Source organism: Neomonachus schauinslandi, chromosome 13 (genome assembly GCF_002201575.2).
Source record: "Neomonachus schauinslandi chromosome 13, ASM220157v2, whole genome shotgun sequence".
In the NCBI taxonomy this organism is placed as follows: domain Eukaryota; kingdom Metazoa; phylum Chordata; class Mammalia; order Carnivora; family Phocidae; genus Neomonachus; species Neomonachus schauinslandi.
Window position 1 is genome coordinate 11,444,098 of NC_058415.1, and position 18,480 is coordinate 11,462,577.

Here is an 18,480-nt window from a genome sequence, read left to right on the forward strand (position 1 = left end):
TGGAGTGTTTAAAGTACCCGGCAGGTCCTAGGTGTTCGTTATCTCCCCTTCCATTCTTACACTTCACTCCATCCTTGAGCTGCCTGGCAGGTCCTAAAGTATAGCTCTCAGGGTGTCATGCCTCTTTTCAGAAACCTTCGCATTTTTTCCTGTTGCCTTAAATATTAAATACGAGCCCTTTTGCCCGGCATTCAGAGCCCTGGTTCTCTCCCTCCAACTTCCACTTCCAGGTTTTTCCCCATTACTCTTCTTCTCCATGTACATCATGTATTAGCAAATTCACTATTATCATGCCACCACTTCTATATGAAAATCTCGTCACTCTAAAATAAAGTCCTACCTATCCTTCAAATCCTGTCTCAAGTACTGTTGCCTTCACAAAGCTAACAATCTGAAAGTGGCTTCTCCCAGTTCTAAAAAATCACTGCACTTGGAGGAGGCAACATGGTGCCCAGGCTCTGGAGCCAGAAAGCCCAGATTCCGCCCTCTACTCTCATCCTGGTGACATTGCTTCATTTCTGCATCTCAGTTTCTCCTGAAAAATGAGGACAGTAATACCTCCTTGATAGGGTTGTGCTGAGGACTTAAGGTACTACATGTGAAGCACTTTGAATAGTGTCTGACACTGGGAAAGCTTAAATTAGTTTCTCTATAATTATAGGCATGAATAATGAATGTTATTGTATCATTAGGACCTGTATTTTACAGGGAATTCAAATGAAAAGCTATTTTGAGATACAGTGGAAAAAGAGGCATAGACTAAGAACCAAGAGATCTGGATTCTAGTACCGTTTCCCACAACTAAACAAGCTGTATGATACTGAATATGTCATTAGCCTCTCTGGATCTTACTTTCTTCAGCTGCAAAAAGAGAAGGATGAACAAAAATCACTAAGCTTTTTTTCACTTCAGACAGCCACCTGCAACTCACATCACCCAAAACAGAACTCTTAATTTCCACTCTTTGAAACCCACTCCTTCCCTCTCCGTAAATAATACCATCTACCCAGTGTTAAGAAACCTAGGAGTTGCCTTTGAATTGTCTATTCCTTTCATCATCTAAATTGAATCCATCTGCATATCCTATTGGTTTTCCCAAAACATCTCTTGATTCCATCTACTTCTCCCTGTCATTGCTACTACTGTCCTAGCCCAGTCATCTGTCTCTACTGTTGCCAGGGTTCCTGATCCACCCCTCTGCTTCCCCTCCTGCCGGCTTTCAGGCCTAATTCCCACCGAGCCAAAATGATATTTAAAACCTAAACCAGATAATATCACTCTCCTGCTTTAAACTCCCTAGTGGGTTTTCATTGTACTTAGGATGAGATCCAAACTCTTCTCTGTCCTCACACCACTCTCCCCCTTCTGCTTCAGCCCAGCTTTTTCCTTTTCATGCCAGCTCACCAACCTCACCTCTGCCTAGGGCTTTATTAGCACATGCTATTTTCTATGCGTTAGAATATTCATCCCCCAGATGTCAGCATGACTTGCTTCTTGTAGTTAGATCTCAGCTCTAATTGCCCCCTCCCTTCTATCTGTAGTGCTCTGTCACACCATCCTGTTTCTTCCTGAGGTTTACCACTACCTGAAAATAGCTTATTTATCTCTATCTTTCCCTTCACTAGAAATTAAATGCCCTCATATTAGGGCCCTCTTTCATAGCAGTGCTTAGTATATAGGAAAGAAAGAAAGAAAAAAAAAACTTGACCGAATACATGAATAAATAATAAACCCATTTTAATGAGCTATCAAAGTTTATATTAATTACATGAGCTAAGTATTGTGTTTTTATTTTTAAAGCGGGAAGCACTATTGCTTTTCCCTTCGTTTAATCCCTCATACTGAATGAAGATTATTAAGTACATATGCTTGTGCTAGAAATATGACGATAAATAAAAACAACGGTAATACAATGACAGGTTGGGTTTTTTCCCCCCTGATCTAAATAGGTGTCAAATTTACCATTCTCTCCCTCCCTCCCACACTAACAGCTCAGTGCAAATTACCATCTCCTATGGCTTAGGAGACTGCCTCCCCTCTGGTCTTTTTCCTGTAGGTTCTAATCTCCCAAGGATCTTCCCTCTAGGGCTTTGCTATCGCTGTTATACCCAGGCTTGAAACCCCTCCGAGTTTTCATTGTTCTCAGGAAAAAGGCCAGAATCTGCCCGGGTCCACCACCTCACGTCAGGCCAGCCCTCACTCTCCACGGCAGGCCCACACTCCCTCCCTCACCTCCTCGTTCCCGCCTCCCACCACGCTGGTAGCCCTAGCTTCCCGCTTCCTGCACGGTTCACTACCCCGCACCCATTTTGTCTCCTTTGGATCTCAGGAGATGGTCCCTTCCTCAGGGAAGCCCTCCCTGGTTAGGCCAAGCTCCACTCCCCTTCATACAGCCCCATATCACCAACGGCCTTTCAGGTCTCCTTTTATAAATCCATACTCCGGAATATGGTAACCTTATTAACACGCGTAGCCGCGAGCTTGCAGCTCAATAGCTAATTGCGGAAGAAACGGACTGAATAGCCGCCCAAACACTCCTCGCCCCTCCCCCTAGGGCTGCGGAACGGCTATTACGCATTAAGCAGGCGCCGCGGAGAGAGAAGTCTCACGGCGCCTGCGCGAAGGGGCACGCATGCGCAAAAGGACGAGCCCGCTGACAGATTCGCGGCGGCGGCGGCAGCGGTGGCCCTGGCCCTGGACTGCGGGGAATGGGAGTCCTAGGTCTCTGAGCGCCGCCCCCGCCTCCCTGCCCCCGACATGGCTCAGGAGAAGATGGAGCTAGACCTGGAGTTGCCTCCGGGTACTGGCGGGAGCCCGGCGGAGGGCGGCGGCAGTGGCGCCGGCGGGGGCCTCAGGAGGTCTAACAGCGCCCCCCTGATCCACGGCCTCAGTGACACTTCGCCGGTGTTCCAGGCCGAGGCGCCCAGCGCCAGGCGGAACAGCACAACGTTCCCGAACCGCCACGGCCTGCTGCTGCCGGCCTCTCCCGTCCGCATGCACAGCAGCCGCTTGCACCAGATCAAACAGGAGGAGGGCATGGACTTGATCAACCGAGAGACCGTCCACGAGCGCGAGGTGCAGAACGCAATGCAGATAAGCCACTCCTGGGAGGAAAGTTTCAGCCTGAGTGACAACGATGTGGAGAAGTCCGCCTCCCCGAAGCGCATCGATTTCATTCCGGTGTCACCAGCACCGTCACCCACCCGGGGGATTGGGAAGCAGTGTTTTTCACCATCCTTGCAAAGTTTTGTGAGTAGCAATGGATTGCCTCCAAGTCCTATTCCCAGCCCAACGACTCGATTTACTACCCGGAGAAGCCAGAGTCCCATCAATTGCATTAGACCAAGTGTTCTTGGACCATTGAAAAGAAAATGTGAAATGGAAACTGAATATCAGCCAAAGAGATTTTTCCAGGGCATCACCAACATGCTTTCTTCTGACGTTGCCCAGCTGTCAGATCCTGGTGTGTGTGTATCGTCTGATACCCTTGATGGAAACAGCAGCAGCGCCGGATCTTCTTGTAACTCACCAGCGAAAGTCAGCACTACCACCGACTCTCCTGTGTCGCCTGCCCAAGCGGCCTCTCCATTTATTCCAGTAGATGAACTTTCATCTAAGTGATTCACCCACCCATCCCGAGACTCGTTTTTTGTTTTGTTCTTTTTGTTTTTGTTTTTGTTTTGCAATGGAGAGAAAAATCAAGTTGGAGCAAGCACTGAACTTTGTCAATTAATTTGAGGCTATTTCCTATTTGACCCTTTTCCTTTTTTTTTTGGAATTTCCTGAAATGTTGTTACTCTAGAGAACTTTTATGTCAGGTTCCCGCGGATGCCCTTGAATTCAGTGTAGTAATATTTTCAGGCATTTTCCAATAAGTGTGTTGAAGCATACGTCTTTATGCTGCTAATATGTTTAAATACATATGTTATCCCTTGATTTTTTAAAATAATTGAGAGCTCTATTTATTTATGGGATTATTAAGTTCTGATGCAAATATAAATGTTGAATTAATCAGCATAGTAAACTGATGTTTTAAAATTCCATATTTCATGCCCACACTAGTTTTTAATGTTATTTTTCAGTGATTGCTAATTTCTATTGATGAAGAATAACTAAGCTGTTTACAGCAATTTTTAAAAATATGTTAGTTATAACATATCGATCCAGTGGTTGTCTATTTTATCCAGGAATCCTTGGATATTTAATTTTCTGGGTACACAAGTGGCTGGGAGGGGGAATGATAAAAGAACAAAATATAAAAGTTTGCAACAAATCTTTTTAAATTAACTATATAAAAGTAAACACTTAAATGCATTTTCTAATGAAATTTTAATAGTAATTCTAATAAGTCATGCAAATATAACTATAGGAAAGTTTAAAAAAAATTTTTTTTAAACCAGAAAGTGCATTCTCTTGGGTATAATCCTGAAGGGAAATGGGACAGTGCCTTGCAGTCTTAGCCCACTGTACATAGGCTGAGACCAGGTTCTTTGTACCACTGCAAACTTAAAAGTTTCTCAAATGTAGAAAATGTGGGAAGCCCTGTTGAACTTCACCAGAGCACCCAGGCAGATAAAAGTCTCTCAATCCTTGATATGCTTTAAAATATCCAATTGTGCCTCAGTGAAAATCCTTGCCAACAAGGAGCCAAAGCAGCTTTTGGCTGCTTTTCTGCTCTGCCCATCTGTCACCTTCCTGGTTTTCCCTGGCTCAGGAAGGAAGCAGCTGTTTCCTTGCCAACAGGTCCTTCCTCTCCACCTCTCACCAAACTAGGGCACCATCGGTTAGACAGAGGTACAGTGTGACTTGGATTTCTGACAGTGAGCAACAACAGAACTGTGGAATTGTTGCAGGAACCTGTGTAGTTACAGCTACAGCTGGAGTTGACTGCCTTGGGGATGCCAGTTGATTAAGGGTCAGTGACTTGCAAGAGAAAAACCAGTGGAGAGTCACATAGGTAAACCGTTATTTAATTTAGGTTTTGTTGAAGGTAGAATTGTAAAATGTTCTTTTCTTTGCCTTTTACAACTAAGACAAAATATGGAAATATTTAATAACAAATGTTTTTATATTATACTTCCTATATCTTCCTTTACTAGATAGATAGAAAGAATGGCAGACAAAAAGGGAAGGGGAAGAAATAAAAGAGAGACCAAGACAAAAAGCTCCGGCTTTCTAAATTACTGCTTACAGAGACTTCAACGATTATGTGGAATTTTTACAACTATGAGAATAAATGGAACTGGTCAACTTTTGAAAGTTGCCTTAAGAATTCAATGAAATTATGTCAAGGGTAAGATTGTGTCCGTAGGCTGGAAATTCTCTGTTTTGGGTAACAGTTCACGTGCTCCAGTCCTGACCTTGTTCCTCCAATCCAAACCTGTATAGCCAACTTCCTGTTGGGTACCTTGACCTGCTTCCAGAGGTGCTTTAACCTTAGCATCTCCAAAACAAAATTTAGTTATCTTCTCTTTGAACCCGTTCTTGAATTACCTAAACTGATGTCCTCACTATCTGATTTTCTAAACTAGAAATCATGGGAAGCGTTTTTGTCTTTCCCTTTTCCCTATCACATCTAGCGTAATCACTAAGTCCTGTCTCCTGAGGTGAATCTCAGACCTCCCCCCTTCTCTGTTTCTGTTGCCTCTGATTAAACTTAGGTTCCAGCCTAAGTGGTCTTGCCCATTTTCCCATCTCCCTTCTGGCCCAGTCTTCACCCTGCCTCTAAAGTGATCTTTCTGAAATGGAAACTTGATTATTTTTTCCACCCTCCTGTGTGAAAACTTTGTGCTTTCCCATTTCCCACAGAGTAGGGAATGCTTTCCGTAAACTGGCATATAATAAGGTCCTTCATGTACTGGGCATAGTGTAAAACAGTTTTACAACTCTGCTCATCCTATCCCAGCACACATCCTTCCTTCTTATTCTGCAAACACTGGACTCCTTGATATTCATTAAATATGCCATGTACTTTCATGTGTTTGTGCCTTTGGATGGATTGTTCCTTCCCCCCAAAATGCCATTCCTGTTCTTTTCAGCCAGGCAAATGCTTTGTTTCTTTTTTATTGCATGTTAATTTAACTATGAAAGAATGTATACCTGCTGATTATAAAAGTATTTAAACAATGCAGATATCTATATAGTAAAAAATGAAGGTCTGCCTTTTACTATGTAAAATTCATCTTCCCTTCCCATTGGTAATTTCTGTTAATTCAGTATATATTGTACAAGATGTTTTACTCATTTCCATGTATATATGTATATAAATTCAGGAAACCAACATGTCCTTGACATCTCTCTTCCTTTTCTTTCCGCCATATCTTCCCCAAGTCTTAGTGATTTTCTCTTCCAGAATCTACCGCCTTGTTTTCATCTCTGCTGCCACCCATTCCCTAGGCTACCATTCATTTCCCTCTCAGACTCCCACTGGCCCCTCACGCACTCTGGTAGGCTGTCCATTCATTCTCCATACAGCAATTAAAGTAATGCCTTTAAAATTGCATTTCTGATCCTTCCATCGTCCAGCTTAAGGCTTCTCATTTGCTTCCTGTTATGTTTATGGTTTACCAAAATGTATTAACTCTGGCCCAGGAGGCTCTGGGGGATCTGACCCTTGCCCCTCCCTCCCCTGTTTTCTGTACCCCACCCTCATTGGCTTGCTTTCTTCTCATTAAATACGTCATCTTCTCTCCCATTTTAGGTCCTTTTGCCAGATCCTTTTTTCTGAATGCATAGGGAAACCTTTCTTTCCGTAAGCTTATTTTTCTATATAGGTGGTAAATTTTGAATCAGATGAGTCTCTAAGAGTTTATGTAGACCATTTACATTATCATATTATTGTTCCTAACTTTAGGCATTACTTTGTAAGGACTTAACTCATGAGAACTACCCTTTAGAAAACATTTGTAAGGTATTAGTATTGCTAAGCTATAAACTTTGTGCCGGAATTCCCCAAGCACATCAACATTTAGTTAAAGTACAGTCTGTCATATGTAACAAAACCTCTGTGGTCTATTTTCCTTTATTGTGTTCCTTAAAAACACTATGAAAATGGAAAAAAAATGATGATTACCAAATCTGTGGCTGCTGGATGTCAGAACCTTTAAACATACTTAAAAGATAGATTGTAATCAAGAATAACCTGTATCGGGATGCCTTCCAGTGATTCAGGTGTATGTTAGTTCAGCTGGTTACACACGTACAGCAAGAGACCACTCTTCGATATTTGGCAGTAAGATGGGGAAAGTGTCAAGGTTTATGAGGGGAACAAGACTAAGAAATTTTTTTTTTATGGCCGGGTATATAGAGCAGGAGAAAAAGTTTGAAGATCCAAGAGAGAGGTGGGAATAATTTCCAGAACAACAAACCGAGGAACGTGATATAACCTGCATTTCCTGGGCAGCATCAGCAAGTAGAAGAAAGAGTCAGCCTGAGAAAGGAGGTCTGGAGGCATTTTTTTTCCTTTGAAAGCAGAAAGGAGAGGGGAAAAGGCTCCAACAGAGATACCAGTACATGTTGAATTGATTTGCTGTTGCAGGAGTATATGGGTGTGGAGGAAGGTGTATGAAAAGTGGAAAGGATTTGTATCTGATTGCCTCTCTTTTCTAATTACGAAGTAGTCTAGGATATTTGAGGGTGGGCGGGAGTAGATTTAGAAGCTTGAGCAAAAGAAAGATTTAATGTTGCCTTATGAAAATCTGTAAAGCAGTGACTCTGGGTCAAGAGGAAGTTTTACTAGGCCACATTGGATGCCCGGTTGCAGTTGGATGGCAGGCGCAAAAGAAGTAGATTGGATTGACCTAGGTTTAAGAATTGATTCAGTAGATCTAGGTTGAGTCCAGTGTATAAAGCAGTTAAAGATTCTGCTAAAAGTGTGGCTGACTTAATGGCCAAGGCCTTGAGGATGGTTAAGAGAAGTCAGCAGTGGGTGATGGATGAGGCCCCTTTTCTCAAGGCCTTACGATCAGCCATGACAAAGTGTACAGGGTATTGGGTCTCATGCAGAACTCCCGCTTCAGTTTTGCCCATATTTTTCATGGCTGATTTCGTTTTGTTGGAGAATCAATCTTAAATCAGCAAGCTATGAGTTCCACTTATATGATAAGGAAAAAAAAAAAATCAGATTGCTCACTGTAGTCAAGACAGTTCTTTATACCTTCCTTAATGTGCCATCCAAGTAAAAAATTTTCTTAAAAGTTGAAAGGACCTTTCTGTAAAAAGAAATCGCATATAAGCTACTTGCTATGTGTCAGGCACTGTTCTAGGTACTAAACAAATTTATTTCATTTACTTTTTATCACTATCCTCTGAGATAAATGCCATTTTTCTCGTTTTACAAATGAGGATGTCAAGCACAGAGAGGCTAAATAAATAGCTTGCTGAGGTTTCTAAAGGTGGGGTGGGGGGGGAGTAGGCAGCAGATCGTGGTGGTTGGGAACACAGGCTGTGGAAAGGGAGTTATGAAGAGGATTACGAGGGTCAGTATATGTAAAGTCCAGCAGTGCTAGGCAGTTTCTGTGGAAGTGTCAGCTCTCCTCATCACCATGGCTGCCGTCATGATTGTCACCTAGCAGGGACTGGCTAAGGGAGCTTCTCCTAATCACCCGTGGCTGGCAAAAATTCCTGCGTTCACACTCAGTGACAGCACGCTGACCACCGTTCAGGGCAGCCTGTCCTTTGATGAGGTCAGTGTTTTCCGTGTTGGAGAGTGTTTCTTGCAGCCGACATGTTCCTTTGTAACTTTCACCATTTAATTCAAGGCTGTCTCTCTGGAAAATGCAGAATAAGCCTTATCTCTCTCTTTTAGGTGATAGATCTTCCTTCGAAGATCAGAAACACTGATCCTCTGTAATTACCTTCTCTTGCTGCTAGATTTGAGAAATCTGGAGCGGTTTTCTCAGTGTGTTCCCCCCCCTGTGAAATCGGGCTATCATCCTGTACAGCCAAGATTTTCACAAGATTGTGATCCCTCCAAGACTGCTTGCCTTCCTCAGCAGGAAAGCAAAAGATGGCCGGATAACATGAGCCATCACCAGTAACAATAATTAGTAATAATTAGCACTAATATTTATTGAGCACTAAATTGAGCACCTAGACACTATTTCCACTATTTCCACTGCTTTGTATGAATGAGTTCATGTAATTCTCATGACAGCCCTGTGGGGCAGGTGCTGTGATTATTTCCATTAAATATGAGAAAACCAAGTACATTTTCCCAAATGTCTATTACTTTTTTTTTTTTTCCCTTTTGAATTTAGGTCTTTTTTTGTCTTTTTCCTATGAGCGGACTTTTTCCTTATTTGAGATAAAGTCTATTTTCCAGCTTGCTCTTGCTGCCACTTATATGTTGAATCAAATGATATGTTTATTTTAAAGGGTGGTTTTAGACATTAGTTTCATATTAGAGGAAGCTCTCAGGAGAATTTTCTTTAGTAATAGGTAAAATTAAATTGGTATAGAAAGAAATTATGGTGTACATATTTTCAAACTGATTTGCTCTTTGAAATAAGAAATCTGAAAACACAAATAAATCCTAGACTCTTTCCTTCTAAAAAAACACATATATATGCCTTGTTATATTTGAGTTATATAATATCCTTGGTTGTCCTTAGGTTGTCCATTCCTAGGAAAACAAAAGCAAGACCATTTTGACCCTCCCACCCCTCACCCCCCCCACAAAAAAAGCCCTGTCCCCTTAAAATGTATTGTATTTTTTCTTTTCCTTTTTTTAACTGAAGTATAATTAACATACAGTGTTATAGTAGTTTCAGGTGTACAATGTAATGATTCAACAATTCTGTACATTACTCTGCTCATCAAAATCAGTGTGCTCTTTAATCCCCATCACCCAGTTCACCCATCCTCCTTCTGTATTTAAGAGCCTGTTTCTTTGTTTCTTTGTGTGTTTCGTTTCTTAAATTCCACCTATAAGTGAAATCATGTGATATTTTTCTCTGACTTGTTTCACTTAGTATTATACCCTCTAGGTTCACCCATGTTGTTGCAGATGCAAGATCTCATCCTTTTTTATGGCTGAATAGGAATTCCCCTGTGCATACCACATCTTTCTTATGCATTCTTCTATTGATAGACAGTTGGGTTGTTTCTATATCTTGGTTTTTGTAAACAATGCTGCAATAAATATAGGGGTACATATATCCTTTTGAAATAGTGTTTTTGTTTTCTTTGGGTAAATACCCAGTGGTGGAATTACTGAATTATAATTCTAGTTTTAAGTTTTTGAGGAACCACTATACTGTTTTCCAGAGTGGTTATACCAGCTTGCATTCCCACCAACATTGCACGAGGGTTCCTCTTTTTCCACATCCTCGCCAACACTATTTCTTGTCTTTTTGATTCTAGCCATTCTGACAGGTGTAAAGAGAGACCTCATCTTGGTTCTGGTGTCCAGTTCCCTGATGATGATGTTGAACACCTTTTCATTTGTCTGTTGGTCATTTGAATGTCTCCTTTGGAGAAATGACTGTTCAGGTCCTCTGCCCATTTTTAAATCAGATTATATGTTATTTGGGTATTAAGTTGTTTATATTTTGTTATTTTATATATTTTGAATATTAATTCCTTATCAGATATATCATTTGGAAACCAAAAAAGACACCATAGGCAGTAATCTCTTTGACATCAGCTGTAGAAACATTTTTCTGTCTTCTCAGGCAAGGGAAACAAAAGCAAAAAGAAACTATCAGAACTAAGCCAAAATAAAAAGCTTTTGCAGCCGGAAGGAAACTGGAAACCGTCAACAAAATGACAACCTACCAAATGGGGGAAAAAATGTATCTTTTTTTTAGAGGCAAAGTAACAGCAGGATTTAAAGAAGGATCCAAAACCTTTTATTGCCTAATAACAACCTTGCCTTCTTTTTCTACAGGAATTCTCCCCAGAGGGCAGAGATTTAAATTCAGAACAATTGAGCAATCTCTGAGAAACTTCATTATTTTTTTAACTTTACCTCATAGAAAATCACTTCACTGTTGAATGAAAGGACCCAAAAAGGAAAACTTCCCTTTGAGTACATTTTCGAATTCGTGCTTAGACTTCAGGTTTCACAGTGTCATCTTCCTACCTTAGACATTTTGAAACAAACCATCAAAAGGCACAATTTGCTCCAAAGGGTTAGTTATCATTTTAGAAGTTCAACAGATACTGAAAAAAATCACTTCAAAGGGGACTTGTAGTTCTGTAGCTTGTGGAAATAATTTTATAACATGGAGAGCTTAAACAGATAACATCAAGTACTCAAGTTTTATGCATGTACAACACACACGTGCATTCATTCACACACCCAGACACACACACACGCCTGACCTAGTTTATGAGCCTTGATCTGTGTGCTTGGAGCCGTATTTAGCTTTCTTCCCATTTTAGATTTCCTCTCCTTTTCCCCCTCCTAATTCAAGTGCTACCCGCTGAGAGAAATGGGTATAGTTATAGTTCTAGGATCTCGTTGTGCCTGAAATCTATTTCTCTTTTTCAAACTTCTGGAATAAGTAGTTAGGGAGATGTGAAAATCACTCGCTGACAAACTCTAGGGAAGTAGGCCTGAAACTGGAAAACAGAGAACCTGTTGCTTTTACTGTCCTGCGAAAGCTCAGTTCTGTATCAACGCCAGGGGTAGCTCTGGTTTTTTTCCAGTTGCCTGCAATGGTCTTCCAAGCCAAACTAACATCTAGGGCTTGGCTAACAAGGCATGTTGTGAAAGAAGACAATTGAGAAAGATCGTCTGTGCCCTCAAAATGCAGAGTGGTTGGTTGAGGTAACCATCCCTGTGACTCAGGCAATCCTTCTGCCTTGCTTGAAGGAGAAGGAACAGTTTTGCTGTTGCAGTAACAGGATTACTGGAACTCTAGAGAGCCAAGTAGCTACTGAGTGTTGGGATCTTCTGAAAGGAAAAATCTGAGATGCGCAGTAGGGAATGGCAGTGGGCAGATGATGTGTGGACAGGGTGTTTCTTTTGGCATGGGAGCCCTCTCTTGGACTCTCGTGAGCTCCTTGTTGACTCAAGAGCGACATTGATGTTGGTTTTCTTCATGGACCTTTGTTTACTCTCTGTTCCACTTCTTTTGGGATCTGGAGTTGAATCAGGATATCTTTATGATTTCTTTAAGCATCTTTCTTTTAACGTTCTCCTCTTTTAAGTCTTCTGAAAAGATAGTAAATGATAATAATAATAATAATAATAATAATAATGATCCTTGTCAGGTTACTTTGGGTCAAACACTACAATTCTCGGAGCTCTTTATCTTACCAATTTATACTAGGTTTCTAACTCTGACTTAAAATTCTATACCTATCTGTAGAGTCTTTCTCAGGGCCCCATCTTACCACACTCCTTGCTACCAGATATTTCTAAAATACAAACCTGAAATGCAACATGAATAGCTACCCTTCAACTTCAAGATTAAATCAAATTGGGGCACCTGGGTGGCTCAGTCGTTAAGCGTCTGCCTTCGGCTCAGGTCGTGATCCCAGGGTCCTGGGATCAAGTCCCACATCGGGCTCCCTGCTCGGCGGGAAGCCTACTTCTCCCTCTCCCACTCCCCCTGCTTGTGTTCCCTCTCTCACTGCGTCTCTCTCTGTCAAATAAATAAATAAAATCTTTAAAAAAATAATAAATAAAAAGATTAAATCAAATTACGCAGCATGAGTGAGAGAAGACCTCCCCACCTCCACACGTCCCCTGAATCCCAGGACCCTAACTACCCTGAGCTGCCTGAGGTTCCCCAGGGCTCCCTGCTCCCATATGCTGTCTGTATTGTGGTAAGCTGTGTCATCTGCTGAAAATGGCTCTTCCTCCCTCCTCCTCCTATAGTCTCTACCAACCTTCTTTCATTAACTCCTTCAAAACTTAGTCCAAGAGGTATGTGTTCTGGAAAGCCTTTCCTGATGGCCCTTGCCTCTCCAGCCCTGGTCAGTTGATGGCTCTCTTCTGTCAAGTCCGTTAACAGGCCGCCTTGTATTTGTGTGGTTTCTTGTCTCTTTGCCATGTGCGTAAGCAAAGCCTCGGCCTTTTACTTCTGTCCCTAATACCTGTGCAGAGCACATTATAATTGCTGGAGTTTACTTTGAATGGAGGAGTAATGGATGGATAAAGGTATGAACAATTGGCTCAGGATATTTTTAAGGTAAAGGAATCCAGCCATGTGGCAAGCTCTTTATAGTTTGCTAAGAGACTAGAAATTCACTTTTTGAGCAGTTTTGACTTGAGCATCTATTAGTGCTGCATACTGGGTAGTCTCTTAGGGTACATCAGTGGACAGAACAAAGACTCACGCCCTTGTAGAGCACATGTTCTGCTTACATTCTAACAGGCTACAGGGAAGGGTGACCGTAAACATAGTAAATAATGACCTAACACGTACAGTGAGGAGCAGTAAGGAGGTCGAGGTGGCTGGAGCAGAACTGTTGAAGGGAAAGCTAGTCGGAGGAGCTGAGAGAAGTGGGCAGGAGGGATTGTTGCACATGTAGATGGCGTAGGGTTTCACGTGCCATGGAAGGACTTTGGCTTTGATTATGAGAGATGGAGAGCCATTGCAGGACAAAGGATAGAAGTGGCACGATCATCATAAGTTTTAAAAGGAACACTCCCAGGATGCCTGGGTGGCTCAGTCAGGTGAGCGTCTGCCCTCGGCTCAGGTCATGATCCCAGGGTCCTGGGATTGGGTCCCTCGTGGGGCTCCCTGCTTAGCCGGGAGTCTGCTTCTCCCTCTCCCTCCATTCCCCCTTCTGGTGCTTCCTCTTTCTCGCTCTCAAATAAATGAACAACATCGTAGCTAGCTAGTAGCTAGCTAGATAAAACACTCTTGCAGTGTCGACAGTAGACTTTGAGGGGCAGGTGTAGAAGCAAGGGGTCCAGTCAGGAGGCTTTCCAGCAATCCAAGTAAGAGATGGTGGTGGCTTGGCTGCGGGTGGTAGCAGTGGAGGGTGGGGAGAAGTGGTTAAATTCTATATTTTGAAGGTAGAGCCAACAGATTTAAGATGGCCATGAGAGAGAGAAAAGGATAATTCCAGGGTTTGGGGGCCCGAGCAACTGGCACAGTGGAGCTGCCATCACCTGAGATGTGGAAATCTAGGGGTGCAGTCAGATTTTTTTTTTGGCCGAGTTTGTAGAGGTGGGGGGCATCAGTAGCTCAGTTTTGGAGGTTAGGTAAATGATCCTTATTAGACATTCAAGTGGAGATGTCAGGTGAGCGGTTACATATGGGAGTCTGGAGTTCGGGAAAGGGGGCTGAGCTGAGTCTGGAGTTCGGGAAAGGGGGCTGGGCTGGAAATACACACTTGGGAGTCATCTACCAATGACTGTGGACGGTATGTAAAATCAAGAGAACACTCGAGATCACTGAGGGTCCCGGGAATGTGTGCCAAGAACAGGAGAGAGTAAGAACCGAACCTTGGGCACTCTGTCACGTTAAAAGGTCAGGAAGAGGACACCAAGAAGGAGCAACCAGGGAGGTCAGAACCAAGAGAGTGTGGTGTCCCAGGCACTGTGTGGAAGGAGATGGAGTGATCGGGTCTGTCCGTTGTGGATCTGACAAGTAAGATGAGGACTGATCACTGAGCACTGATTTAGTAACACGTACATGACAGGCCACCTTGGTGAGAGTCCTTGCTTTGGAGTGGTGGGCTGGAAACCTAGAGTAGCAGGAGCGGAATTGGAGTGAGCCACAGGGCTGAAGAAAGAGAGCGGGTTCTTTCAGATCTTTGAGGATAAAGAGGAACCAAGGTAGGGGTCATCCTCCCTCCCTTTTTTATTGGTAAATTGTTTTAAGCATTTCCCAAGAAATGTCTCTTTCCATATATATAATTATGGTCTGGGGAAAAAACAAGGCCAAATAAAACTTTCTTTCCTTTTTTTTTTGCATTATTGTGAGGGGAAAAGTCTATAAGTAAATGTTTTTACTCCAAACATGAGTAAACGATAAAAGCTAAAGGCTTACTGATTCGCTTCCTTCATGAATTCGTCTGATTCATTTTATTCCCTTGTCATCTATTTTTGATAGCTTTTTTTCCACTTATAAATTGAAATTTAGCTCTACACCCGTGACACAATTACCTCTGTACGTTTGGCCTAGTTTCTTAACCCAGAGACATTTTCCTCTTCAGTGAGTGCTGTGAATTTTTTTTTTTTTTAAAGTAGTTCATTGTCCTGTTAGATTTTATTTAGGGACCGATTATTTTTTTCGTATTCCTTTTCAAAATTTTTGCCGAACACTTGGAGAAGAGAGCACCAGTAATGATAAGGAAGAAAGAATGCCTTCTTCACGTTGAGCTGCTCAGACTTCATTCTAATTACAAGATATTGTCAAGTTCATTCTTGCGGGTTGGGCAGCCTGTCCCGATCCCTTATAGAAGAGGACTCCGGGACCTCCAAGCCAGATTTGTACTCAGGAGAGAACGTCGCCTGCTCTGGGATCCACTCTCTCCTGATACTGCATTTTTGTCTTTCAAGACTCAGATCAAGTCCTGCTCATTCCATGGAGCCTCCTCTGCTTCTCCTGGCTCTAGGTAGTGTGGGTTTCCTCTGAATCACTGTACTGCCTACTGCCTATAGCCCTTACTTTGTTGTTGGCAGCGTGTGTTCGGGGGCGGGGGATGGGGGGTGTTGTAACCCTGATGGTTAAAAAGCACAGCCTCGGGCGCCTGGGTGGCTCAGTTGGTTAAGCGACTGCCTTCGGCTCAGGTCATGATCCTGGAGTCCTGGGATCGAGTCCCGCATCGGGCTCCTTGCTCAGCGGGGAGTCTGCTTCTCCCTCTGACCCTCCCGACCCTCCCCCCTCTCATGCTCTCTCTCTCTCAGTCTCTCTCTCAAATAAATAAATAAAATCTTTAAAAAAAAAAAAAAAAAAGCACAGCCTCTGCAGACTGTTAGAACTGCATTTCCGACCTAGCCTTTCCATTTCCCAGCTTTGTGATTTTAGACCAATTAGTTAATCGTTGCATGTCCTGGTCTTTTCTTTTCTTTTTTTTTTTTTTTTTTAAGATTTTATTTATTTATTCATGAGAGAGAGAGAGAGAGAGAGAGAGGCAGAGGGAGAAGCAGGCTCCCAAGGAGTAGGGAGCCCGATGCGGGACTCGATCCCAGGACCCCGGGATCATGACCTGAGCCGAAGGCAGACGCTTAACCATCTGAGCCACCCAGGCGCCCTGTCTTGGTCTTTTCACCTGTTAAATGGGAGTAGCTCCTACCTCGAAAGTAGTTAAGGATGAGAGGAGAGGGCACAAGGCATGTAAAATTATTTGCCAGGAACTGGTAACTTGAATCAATGCAAATCTGAAGGATATATGCCACCTATGAAATAATCACCTATCTTTATGGCACATTTCCCGGAAGAGAGGGACACTGGCTTATGTAGCCTTCCTAATACCAATTCTTAGCCATCGAAAAGTCAGTGTTTATCACTGATGATAGTTGGTGTTAGGGAAACGGGGGATGGGTGCTCATGGAAATTGATATGCGTGTCATAATGTATTTCATTGTTGCACATCAGTGAGTGCTTTAGGCTTTAGGAAACCTTCTAGACTCAAACTCTTACAGTGCACAGTCTAAGGAAGTGGTGTTACAAATTTTATGGTATGTGAAGTCAGTAAGCTTTCCTTTTAGTTTTCCTGACGCTCGTGAAAATTGCTGAGTTTCTTCCTCTTCTTGACATTTCACAGCCCAGAATGCAGAAATCTGCTTTAACTTTCACAGTCTATCAAAATCTGTATAATTAGGAGAGGAGCTTAGATGACTTTAAGGAAACTTTTATTTTTTTATTTTATTTTATTTTTTAAAAGATTTTACTTATTTGACAGAGACACAGCGAGACAGGGAACACAAGCAGGAGGAGCGGGAGAGGGAGAAGCAGGCTCCCCGCGGAGCAGGGAGCCCGATGCGGGGCCCGATCCCAGGACCCTGGGATCATGACCTGAGCCGAAGGCAGACGCTTAACGACTGAGCCACCCAGGCGCCCCTTAAGGAAACTTTTATAAGCCATGTATTTTAATAATGTGAAAAAAAGATGAAAGGAAATAGCCAAATAGACTAAAATACATACACACGCACGCGCACACACTTTCTAGTGGTAAAGCAAAGATACGTTCATTTTAGAAACTTTAGAAAACTAGAACAAGCGAAAAAAGTACATCAAGGTACTGCAGTTTATACGCCCATGTATATTCTTCCAGGCTTTTTCTATGGTTGAATATGCATATGTAATTTCACCCCAAAATGGCATCATACTGTGTAGTCAGCTCCATAAACTGCTGTTTTTTATGTAATATACAGTGAGTGTTTTAAGTATACTTCTGCATCGTTTTACCCTCTGTGGCTCTACCATGTTATAGTTAACCAACTATTTTTGGCTCTTTAGAATGTTTCCAGTTTTTCTCAATTACAGTGTTTTAATGTATGTCTGAACAACTTTTGTAATTTAAAGACCCCAGGGTTTTCTTGGACTTGCCAATATAAAATAGCTGACATGTTCATTTCCATGAAATTTTGTCCACTTTTAAAACACTTTTCCAAGTCAGTTTTGAGTGATGTATTTAATGGTCATGTTTGGAGCTCTTGTGTGTGACTGGGGGAAAAAAAAATAAGTGCAGTTCTCTGAAAATAGTGTGTATTTCAGATTTTTTTTTCCTATGAATCTGCAACAGCCTTTTCCTCATTTGATCCAAACTAGAGAGTTAGGACGATGTCATCAGGAAAATGCTGCTCTGAGGTTTTTAATCTCGTAAACTAGAATGATCCGGAATTCACGGTTAGTAAGGTCACTAGTAGGTGGGTTGTTCTATCATTTCGGTGGAAGAAAGGCTGAAGTGGGAGGGACGGAGGGTGGGTGATGAAGAAGGAAGCCAGAGTTAGATAGACTTCAGGTCTATCCCACAGACTTCAGGTCACCTCTGGCAACTTGAGATCCCAATTTTCTGAGTTATTCAAGACAGCAGATACTACCTCCAGCTTCCCATCGAAATGTCTCCGAAATCTTGACATTAAAACTAGCAGAGTTCAGTTTCATGCACCTGGAGATGACAGAAATCCTTTAATGACGTCATGTTTGTCAGCATTAGGGTTATAAAATATGGTCACCAAACTTACAAGTCTTCAGAAAGGAATAATAGAGATGGCTTAAGCATTCATTTTGCAATAAATGTCTGATGAATACCTACAGTGTATCTGGCACTGTCCCGGGGGCTGGTGTTACAAAGAGAGATGAGTCCTTAAGCTGCTCTTTGCGGGGTCCACAAACGAACAAATAAAAACCCAACAGTGCTTTGTAGTGCTTTGTTACAATATATAATAGACATATTTCCAAGATGGTACAGGAATCCAGGAGGGAATAACAAAGGTGTTTCTAAAGGAAGTAACTCTTCAGCAAGTTGAAAAGTGAACAGGCGTGAAACAGGGGATGAGGGAAACGTGAAAAGTGTCATGCAACTGCAATAGCCGTGTATATTCTAGAAATTTCCAACAATCAAGAA

General features: G+C 42.3%; 2 protein-coding genes across 3 annotated transcripts in view; both read left to right on the plus strand.

Moving 5' to 3' along the window:
• Positions 1–18,480, plus strand: part of PIP5K1B (phosphatidylinositol-4-phosphate 5-kinase type 1 beta) — a 297,843-nt gene that overhangs the window by 75,892 nt on the left and 203,471 nt on the right. The gene's annotated exons all lie outside the window — the stretch shown is intronic.
• PABIR1 (PP2A Aalpha (PPP2R1A) and B55A (PPP2R2A) interacting phosphatase regulator 1) lies at positions 2,649–6,182 on the plus strand. Of its 2 annotated transcripts, XM_044920817.1 has the most exons (2): positions 2,649–3,322; positions 3,458–3,634. In XM_044920817.1, the coding sequence occupies exons 1-2, from the start codon at positions 2,758–2,760 to the stop codon at positions 3,619–3,621; spliced, it is 729 nt and encodes a 242-aa protein (XP_044776752.1). In that variant the 5' UTR covers positions 2,649–2,757; the 3' UTR covers positions 3,622–3,634. The 2 variants fall into 2 exon arrangements, with proteins under 2 accessions (XP_044776752.1, XP_021549983.1); XM_021694308.1 differs by having other exon boundaries at positions 2,649–6,182.